Genomic DNA, 10780 nt, shown 5'->3' with positions numbered 1-10780 from the left:
GTGAGCAGAGTAAACAGGAGGGGGCTCAACACACATCCCTGAGGAGAGCCAGTGCTGAGGGTTATGGTGGAGGAGGAGAGGTTGTGGATCCTCACTAACTGTGGTCTGTTTGTTAAAAAGTCTAGTACCCAGTTGCAGATGGAGGGGCTTAGTCCTAGTGTGGATAGTTTGTCCATCAGGGTTTGGGGGATCATGGTGTTGAAGGCGGATGTGAAGTCCACAAAGAGCATACGGACGTAAGAGTTTTTCTGCTCCAGGTGGTTGAGTGCAGTGTGGACCACAGAGGAGATTGCATCCTCTGTTGATCGGTTCTCACGGTATGCGTACTGATGAGGGTCCTCGTTGATGTTGATGGTTGTTTTGATGTGAGTCATGACCAGTTTTTCGAAGCATTTAGCGACTATCGGGGTGAGGGCCACTGGCCGATAGTCATTCAGACCAGTCACTGTAGAGCTTTTTGGGACTGGGATGATGGTGGCAGTCTTCAGGCAAGTGGGAACTGTCTCCAGGGTAAGTGAGGTGTTAAAGATGTCTGCCAGCACCTCACAGAGCTGATCAGCACATTCCTTCAACACTTTTCCGGGGATGTTGTCTGGGCCAGTTGCTTTGTGCGGATTAATCCTCCTGAAGGTACTCCTTACTTCTGCTGAGGTCACGCTGAGATGCTCTTCATCCGGTGGCGAGGTGAGTCTGGTGCTGGGTGGTCTGTTCGGGTCTTCAAAGCGTGCATAGAACTTGTTGAGGGCATCAGGCAGAGATGGGTCTTTGGGGCATTGTTCACTCCTTCCTTTATAATCAGTTATGCACTTGATGCCCCTCCACATGCTCCGAGGGTCTTGTAAGATGAATTGACCCTCGATCCTCTTTGCATATGTGGCCTTGGTCCTCTTAATACCAGCAACCAGCTCTTTTCTTGTCCTACTCAGCTCCTCTGAGTTTCCAGACCTGAAGGCAGTGTTCCTGGCTTCCAGCAGGGTACGCACCTCTGCATTCAGCCAAGGTTTTCTGTTTGGGTAGCTTTTAACATTTCTGATAGTGGAGACTGTGTCAGTACATGTACTAATGTAACCCAGTACTGAGGATGTGTATTGGTCAAGATCAAGCGAACCTCCATTTTCAGCAGCTTCTCTGAAAACCTGCCAGTCTGTTCGGTCAAAACAATCTCTCAGTATGGGGCCACTGTCCTGGATCCAGCATTTAACTTTCTTTTGTACCGGTCTGGAGCGTCTCAGCGGGGGCATGTAAGCAGGAGCCAGGAAGATTGAGATGTGGTCTGACAGTCCTAGGTGGGGGCGGGGTTCGGCTTTGTATGCATCTTTTACGTTCGTGTAAACACGGTCCAGCGTGCGGTCTCCACGTGTCGGAATCGTCACATGTTGATTAAAGCTTGGGAGACAGTCCTTTAGATTCACGTGGTTAAAGTCTCCGGCTACCACGTAAAGAGCCTCGGGGTGTTTGTTCTGCAGCGAGCTGATGATATCATGAAGCTCCTGTAGTGATTCATTAGCATTAGCGTCCGGAGGAATGTAAACAACTGTGATAAAAGTCACTGTGAACTTTCGGGGTAGATAATGTGGCCGACATTTCACTGTTATTTGCTCCAAAGCCTTCGAGCACGAGCTATTTACAACAGTACAGTTCGTGGACCAACTTTTACTCACGTAAATGCACACTCCGCCCCCCCGTGATTTCCCCGTTAGCTCGCTACAGCGGTCCGCTCGAAAAAAAAGTCTGTCATCCAGCTGGAAGACTGAGTCCGGCGTTTCACTTGTAATCCACGTTTCTGTGAGGCAAAGCACTGCACACTTCTTCATCTCTTCTGAGGCGCCCGCTCTCAGATGAAGTAAATCCATCTTGTTGTCCAACGAGCGGACATTCGACAGAAAGAGAGACGGCATGGGGAGTTTACCGGCTTTAGCGTTAGCTCGTAGCCTCACCATAACCCCCGCCCGGCACCCTCTCCTCTTAAGCCGGGAGCAGCGCTTCCTCTTCTGCCCGCTGGAACGCCTCTGCTGCAGCTTCCAGGTAGATGACTTTAAGATCTGCATTCTGCCGAGCGTAGCTTTGAGTTTGTTGCTGATTTCTGCTATATTTCGTGGCAAATCCGCTCCTATTCTCATCAGTTCGGTTCGGCTATAGTTCACAAGCATAAATCGCGCAGAGTCAGGCACAGAGTCAATATCAAAACTTCTAAAAACTGGGATGCTATCGGGAGCCTGTGAAGCTGCAACTGCTCTGAGCGCGGCCATCTTATCGGCCATCTATTCCCACCCTCATCTATGGCCATGAGCTTTGGGTTGTGACCGAAAGAATGAGATCTCGGATATAGGTGGCCGAAATGAGTTTTCTCCGCAGGGTGTCTGGGCTCTCCCTTAGAGATAGGGTGAGAAGCTCGATCATCCGGGAGGGACTAAGAGTAGAGCCGCTGCTTCTCCACGTCGAGAGGAGCCAGTTGAGGTGGCTCGGGCATTTGTTTAGGATGCCTCCTGGACGACTCCCTGGTGAGGTGTTCCGGACACATCCCACCGGGAGGAGGCCCAGAGGAAGACCCAGGACACGCTGGAGGGACTATGTTTCTCGGCTGGCCTGAGAATGCCTCGGGATTCCCCCGGAGGAGCTGGACCAAGTGGCTGGGGAGAGAGAAGTCTGGGCCTCCCTACTTACGCTGCTACCCTCGCGACCCGACCCCGGATAAGCGGAGAAAATGGATGGATGGATGGAATATCCATCCATCCATCCATTTTCTTTACCCGCTTATTCCATTTTGGGTCACGGGGGTCGCTGGTGCCCATGTCCAGCAGTCACTGTGCGAGGGGCGGGGTACACCCTGGACAGGTCGCAAGTCCATCACAGGGCCACATAGAGACAAACGAGACAAACAACCATTCACTCTCTCACTCACACCTAGGGACAATTTAGAGTTACCAATCAGCCTAACATGCATGTTTTTGGACTGTGGGAGGAAACCGGAGTACCCTGAGAAAACCCACGCATGCACGGAGAGAAAATGCAAACTCCACCCAGAAAGGCCCCTGGACCGGGATTTGAACCAGGGACCTGCTTGCTGAGAGGCAGCAGCTCTACCAGTTGCGCCACCGTGCTATGGATGGAATATGGTATTCCAAATTCAATTCAATTCAAAAAATACTTTATTAATGCCAGAGGGAAATTAAATTTTGTAGTAACTCATCATCCTGGTTTCATTTAAGAGCTGTAATTGATGCTGATGGCTGTGTGCAGGAAGGATCTCTTGTAGCAGTCTGTCTAAAGTCTAAAGCAGATCTGAAGAAACCTCTGACTGAAGACACTCTGTTGTTGTATGGCACTGATTAAGAGGATGCTGAGGTTGTCTATAATGTTTTTCATTTTATGAAGAATCCTTCTTTGTATAATCATCTCCAAAAGTTCTAGAGGAATCCCCAGAACTGAACCAGCTTTCTTTATGAGCTTGTTGATCTTTTTAAGGTCACTTGCTCTGGTGATGCTACCCCAGCAGATGATGGCAGAGGAAGGCACTCTCTACAACAGACTTATAGAAGATATGCAGCATCTTGCTACAAATATTGAAGGACTTCAGCTTCCTCAAGAAGTACAGCCTGCTCTGTCCCTTCTTGTAGACGGCTTCACTGTTGCATTTCCAGTCCAGTCTGTTGTCCAGGTGAACCCCAAGGCATTCATACTTTTCCACCACCTCCACTTCTCCCATGATGGAAATAGGGTTGGACCTGTTCCTGTTTCTCCTGAAATCTACAATCATCTCCTTTGTTTTGTTCACATTTAAGATGAGATGATTGTTTCATCACCATTTACCCTTTATTTATACAGGTAGTCTCATTGAGCCACGAGAACTCAGTTTCAAGAGAGACCTGTTTAGGGAGCAGATGGAGGTTAAGGGCCTTGCTCATGGGCCCAGAGTGGGGCGAATAAAGGTGGAAGCAGGTGTGGGTGCTTCACCTACCCCACCCACATTTTTGATGTTGTCGGTACCGGGGCTTCAACCGGCGATCTTCCGATCACAGGCCCACCTTATCTAACCTCTGCGCCACCACTCCCCCAAGCCATGCCACAAAGCGGTCCACTAGTTCCCTGTACTCAGCTTCTTGTCCATCTCTGATACACCCGACCACTGCAGAGTCATCTGACTATTTCTGCAGATGACAGAAGTTTGTTTTGTACTGGAAATCTGAGGTGTACAGAGTGAAAAGGAATGGTGAGAGTACAGTCCCCTGTGGTGCTCCTGAGCTACTGACCACCTGGTTAGACATACAACCCTTCAGTCTCAAAAACTGTGGTCTGTTTGTCAGGTAGTCTTTGATCCAGGTGATTGTTGAGGCCTCCACCTGAGTCATCCGGAGTTTATGACTAGGGGTGCAGAAAAAAATAGTTTTTTCGATTAATCTAGAATCTTATTCCTGGCGATTCTGAATCGTTTCTAAAGGTCCAAAAATCAATTTTAAAATGCATTTAAGTTTTATATTTTTTCCACTCCTACTCCCCGTTCGGCCGCCGTAGAATTGAGCCGTGTAGACAACCATACAGCAAGCTAGTTAGCCAGCTCCCTTAATCTGAATGGAGCCTGCTAGCATGGAGGAGGGAGACAGAGCGATTCAACTCGCTGCTTCGTGTTTAAAAATCATTTCACAATGTTCATTACGGCAAAGACTGGTTCATCCCAAAGATCCAGTCCCCCGGCACAAACGGAGTAATGTTGTGTATGCTGTTCAGTGTCAGGAGGGCTGTGATCAGTCTTACATCGGGGAAACAAAACAGCCACTGGCCAAATGGATGGCCCAGCATAGAGGATCAACATCATCAGGCCAGGACTTTGCGGTCTACACTCATCTCCAGGCCAGCGGTCACTCTTTCAGGGATGAAGATGTGCACATCCTGGATAGAGAGGAACGATGGTTTGAGAGAGGAGTAAAGGAGGCCATCTTTGTGAAAAGAAATCGTCCAGCGTTAAACAGGGGTGGAGGCCTACGTGTTCAATTGTCCCCCTCTTACAATGCTGTGATTGCTAGTATCACTCAGCCCTGTGTGAACAGTAAACAGCCATCAGTGTGCTAATGATCCATTGTTAGGCTGATGGTCCTTCTTGAGCATGTGATCAGCTGGTTTTAGTTGTCAGTAGCAAAACTGGTTGATCCACTCTGAGAAGGTGCTATTTAAGAGACTGAGCTGTATACAGCTCCTCAGACTGAGGAAGTCTCTCGGATGAGAGACGAAACGTTTCTACATTTTTTTGTTGATTTGCTTTGTTTTGTTGGTTTTTTTTTCATGTCCAGAGGACCAGATTTAACTTTTTTAGATAGCAGCTTAGAGGCAAAAAAATCAGCATAGATAATCAGCAGCACAGATAAAGTCTGATATCGCCAATTAAAGTGGCATCACAGTGGTTTTCCTGGTTAGGGTTTAAGAGTAACATTTTCAGGCTAGAAGCTGTTCCTCTGTCTAGTGGTTCTACACTTAATGCTCCACAACCTCCTGCCTGAAGGGAGCAGGGCAAAAAGTGGATGTGCTGGGTGAGTAGGGTCCTTCATGATGCAGGTTGGCCTCTTCCTACATCTGTAAATGTCTGTGATGGTGGGAGGATGACTCCAACAGTCTTCTGTGCTGCCTTCACCACTCTCTGCAGAGCTTTTCTTTCTCCAGTTGTGCAGCGCCTGTGTTACATGTTGATGCTGGAGCAACTGTGTCAACTCTTGAAACTGTGCCTGCAGTCAACCTACTTCGCATATGGGGGCCAATAATATAGGCAGAAACATGGGTGTGCTATGGGGTCTCCAGTTTCTCCTATTGTTGCCAACCTGTATATAGAGGAGGTAGAAGAGAGAGCCATGACGTCCTTTTCAGGAACGCCAGCAAGTCATTGGTTCAGGTATGTTGACGACACCTGGGTTAAAAATAAATCTCAGGAAGTCCAACATTTTACTGACCACATCAACTCGGTGGATAAGTATATCAAGTTCACACGAGAAGATGTAAAAAATGGCAGGCTGGTTTTCTTGGACTGTGAGGTCTCGGATTCTGATAGAGGACATTTGCAAACTGAAGTGTACCGCAAACCCACCCACACAGACCGGTATTTGCAGTTTGACTCCCATCACCCTTTGGAGCACAAGTTAGGAGTCATCAGGACTATGTACCACAGAGCAGACAGCGTCTCCACTAACTCAGGTGTCAGGCAGAAAGAGAAATCCCACACAAGACAGGCTCTAGTCGCAATGTGGATATCCTAACTGGGCCTTCCTGAAAGCAGAGAAGAAACTCAAACAGGACTCCAGTCAGCCTTAAGGTGAAAAGGAGGAACCCAGACCAGTGGTCATTACGTATGTTGAGGGAGTATCAGAGAAACTGAGACGTTTATTTTCTAAACACAACGTCCCAGTGGCTTTTAAACCCCAAAATACATTACGGCAAAGACTGGTTCATCCCAAAACTCCATTCCCCCCGGCACAAACAAAGTAATATTGTGTATGCTGTTCAGTGTCAGGAGGGTGATCAGTCTTACATCAGGTAAACTAAACAGCCACTGGCCACAAGGATGGCCCAGCACATTAGAGCAACACCACCAGGCCAGGAGTCTGTGGTCTACACTCATCTCCAAGCCAGCGGCCACTCTTTCAGGGATGAAGATGTTCACATCCTTGATAGAGAGGAACGATGGTTTGAGAGAGAAGTAAAGGAGGCCATCTTTGTGAAAAGAAATCGTCCATCATTAAAAAGGGGTGGAGGCCTCCGGGTTCAACTGCCCCCCTCTTACAATGCTGTTATTGCTAGTATCACTCAGCCCTCTGTGAATAGCAAACAACCATCAGGGTGCTAATGATCCATTGTTAGGCTAATGGTCCTCCTTGATCATGTGAGCAGCTATTTTTGGCTGTCAGCATCAAACTGGTTGATCCACTACAAGAAAGTGCTATTTATAAGACTGAGCTGAATACAGCACCTCAGACTGAAGAAGTCTTTCAGATGAAAGACGAAACGTTTCTACTTTTTTTGTTGTTGTTTGTTTTGTTTTTTTGAATATACAGAGTACCAGACTTAACTTTTTTAGAATTTTCTACTTGGATTTTTGAGCATGCATCAGGCTACTTACTATGGTCTGTTCAGCAAAATATGCAACACAGTATTGCTCCCTGCTTCGTCTGTTCTGAATGTTAAAATGAAACTTAAAAATGAATGGTCATGACTTGAAAGTAGTCATTATGCTTCCTCTGCTGGATACATTGTATCATTACAGCTTATAGATTTTAATACTTTTGTTGGATGTAACTTGGACCCAGTGTACACAATTTTGTTCCACCACATGACAAAGAACCTTGAATCCTTATTCCCAGCATTTTAGGGGTAAAAATTAGAAGTGTTATATCGACCGATAATAGTACCATTATCGCCAATATCGATAGGTCCCTAAACACCTATATTGGCCAAAATTATTGGCCCCACCGATATATTGATCAGGCTTTACTTAAAACTTTTTAGAAACATAAAATCAAACATAAATTGTTTTTACTATTTAGTTACATTTTTTAATATGACTGTTTATCCACAGCTTAACTTGTACTCTATATTTGTCTGCCCCTCATGAGTGGCACAATTAGTTGCCAGTGTGACTAATTGGCCAATGGCAGCAGCTTTACCATGTCTTTTGGTTTTTGTTCTTTGTACACTTATACAGTTTTATATAAATGCAGACAGGGCAGCACGGTGGCGCAACTGGTAGAGCTGCTGCCTCTCAGCAAGCAGGTCCTTGGTTCAAACTCCGGTCCAGCGGCCTTTCTGGGTGGAGTTTGCATGTTCTCTCCGTGCATGCGTGGGTTTTCTCCGGGTGCTCCGGTTTCCTCCCACAGACCAAAAACATGCATGTTAGGCTGATTGGTAACTCTAAATTGTCCTTAGGTGTGAATGAAAGAGTGAATGGTTGTTTGTCTCGTTTGTCTCTATGTGGCCCTGTGATGGACTTGAGACCCGTCCAGGGTGTACCCCGCCCCTCGCACAGTGATTGCTGGACATGGGCACCAGCGACCCCCGTGACCCAAAATGGAATAAGCGGGTTAAGATAATGGATGGATGGATGGATGGATAAATGCAGACATTTTGCCATTAGATTAATACAAAACTAAGTTCCAAATTACCATTGAGCTTTATAGATGAAAGTTGATGGACTTTGTACCATTTTTCAGTCATGTCATCTGGACAGTTTCTTTTATTTGTGCTGAAACGTTTCGCCTTCAATCCGGAAGGCTTCATCAGTCAAGGAAACACACAACACAAAACTGATTCTTTCCCCAACAGCTTACTCCAAAGTGGAACAAACCAGTTTTGTTGGTGCTAAGAAGGTTTCTTTGGTACGCCCCCTCCTCTATTGCCAGCCCTCTTCCTTGTTGACAGTCGTGTCAAACTGGTTGAAAACAACAAAGTCCATGCTCAATAATCCATACAATCAAACATTTTTCAGTCAGGTCATCTGGACAGTTTCTTTTTGTTTGTGATGAAACGTTTTGCCTTCAATCCGGAAGAGGGCTGGCAATGGAGGAGGGGGCGTGCCAAAGACACCATCTTCGTACCAATATAACTGGTTTGTTCCACTTTGAAGTAAGCTGTTGGGGGAAGAATCAGTTTTGTGTTGTGTGTTTCCTTGACTGATGAAGCCTTCCAGATCGAAGGCGAAACGTTTCAGCACAAAAAAAAGCTGTCCAGATGACCTGACTGAAAAATGTTGGATTGTATACCTGGATTATTGAGCATGGACTTTGTTGATGGACTTTGTAGTTTCATTTTAAACTAGAAAGTTTCAAACAGATAAAGAAAATAAGGATATAAAGGATATAATGCAGAAACAATGTCATACAACTGTAGCTACAACTCTGACTCTAACATCATGCAGATATGTTTAACAAAACAAATTCAATCACTTCTTAAATGTTTTGCTGTTCACAAATTTTCAGCATGGACGTTTAAAAAATATTGAGAAAGCTGAAAAATCCTGATTACCATTTTTACGTTCCTCCCACTGATGCTGTCCAGATCAAGGAACATGTCTAGGTCACAGCCGAGCTTCCCAAAGCCATTCACAGACGAGCCAAATGGCCTGATGGTGCATTCTGGAAAATAAGCAACTGCTATGTCCTTGAGGAGAGAGCAAACAAGGAAACGCAGTCTGCTGTTTTCCTCTGTGAGCTGAAAGGCCTTAGTCAGTGAGACCATCTGCTGCTCTACCTGCAATGAAACATGAAAGACACTTTGCAAACTAGTCCAACCATCTGAATGCAAACAAAATGTTTCTTATGAGACAATTACTTACACTCTCCTCACTGGACAGCCTATGGATGAGCTCATTGGAGGAAATAGTGGTTTGAGGCTGACACAGTTGGCTCCTTTCTTGGTTCCACGAGTTCAATGAGCTGAGATTTTTGAATGACAGAAGTCTAGATTTGAAAGGCACCAAGGATTCATGGCTGATACTTGGGATAGTGGCCAATTCAAATAAAGAAGCAACACTGTCCCGAGTGGCATATTCTACTACAGCATACACTCCCTGCAGAAAACACACAATCATTCATTGAAAAAAAAAATCCTAAACACACACCTCTAAACATGACAGAGGCCACATACTTATCAGTAAAGCATGGTCTTTCACTTACATAACTTTCATAAAAGAAGTACTTCTTAATGTCTCCATGCTTTGACAAAAACTTGAGGAAGTTCTTCTCATTGGTTTTGGAATGGCAGCTGATTAGAACAGATCTCTCCGCCTGATCTTGTCTTTCCGCCTGGAGAGCAAGTAGAGACTTGCGTCCATTCTTTTCTGCCAATGACAGAGCAGAAGAACAATTTCTAATGGAAGATTTCCCTTTGAACAAGGCATTTTTACGCACCAGTTAATACACCAAAGTTTTCATAAGATTAAAAAGCTCTTTTTTTCTTTGAAAATCCTGAGTAAAAGGGCAGCAGAAAAGTTACAAATTCTGTATGACACACAGATACAATTAGTTTTACATTCATACAGTCAAATTGGAAAATTTATGCCAAAAATGTATGTTAAAATATGTCAAACTCACAAACATCACTAAAATAACTTGAAACTAACAAATGTGATTCAAAAAGGAAGAAAACAAAAAATAAAAATCAACTTGTGAAAATCAGGCATTGCTTTTTTTTAATTTTGGTTCAACAGAATTGAAACTGGACCAAACAAACTAATGAAAATGGACTTGATAAAAAGGCTGGTACATCTAGATAAGATTGACAATAATTTGATCATTGGGACATGTTAAACTAAGGAGCGTCCTGAAATTAGCATCACAGCTGTCTTTATTCAGTCGGCCTATTTGAAGGGGGAAAAGTAGTCACTGTGCTTTTGGGTATCGTGGCGTGTAACACACTGAATATGAACCATAGAAAGCTAAGGACAGAGTTGATAATTGATAATTATTATTGACAAGTTAGTTGAAGGTATATACACTGCAAGACTATCTCAGCAGCTTGATGTTCCCGTGACTAGAGCTGCACAGATTATTCAGAAGTTTAAGGTCCACAGGACAGGACACAGCCGCCCTGGATATAGCCACAAGAAGAAAATTAATGATAAACTGATGAAACAGACAGAGTTTTATTTATTTATTAATTAAATTTTTAAACAGGAAAAGATTTTTAAAAAAATTGGGCCTGGCTCAGTATATTTGATGTTTTACAGCAGGTTCCTGTTCTGCAGAACATAAAAAACACACAGATATCCAGCATCACATTACATTAATAGACACACAGACAAGTAGTC

General features: G+C 44.8%; 1 protein-coding gene across 1 annotated transcript in view; it reads right to left on the bottom strand.

The window, feature by feature from the left end:
* LOC119426287 (mitochondrial poly(A) polymerase) overlaps nt 1-9504 on the bottom strand; it is a 26112-nt gene extending 16608 nt beyond the window's left edge. Inside the window, exons 1-2 of the mRNA XM_037693843.1 lie at nt 9308-9504; nt 8998-9222 (exon numbers count right to left, since the gene is read on the bottom strand). Coding sequence (XP_037549771.1) covers nt 8998-9210 — 213 coding nt within the window. The 5' untranslated portion in view covers nt 9211-9222; nt 9308-9504. The remainder of the gene's footprint in view (nt 1-8997; nt 9223-9307) is intronic.
* Nucleotides 9505-10780: the final 1276 nt, after the last annotated feature.

This window comes from Nematolebias whitei, chromosome 20 (assembly GCF_014905685.2).
Source record: "Nematolebias whitei isolate Nwh7 chromosome 20, NemWhi1, whole genome shotgun sequence".
Taxonomy (NCBI): Eukaryota; Metazoa; Chordata; class Actinopteri; order Cyprinodontiformes; family Rivulidae; genus Nematolebias; species Nematolebias whitei.
This window is presented reverse-complemented; position numbering and strand designations above follow the sequence as displayed.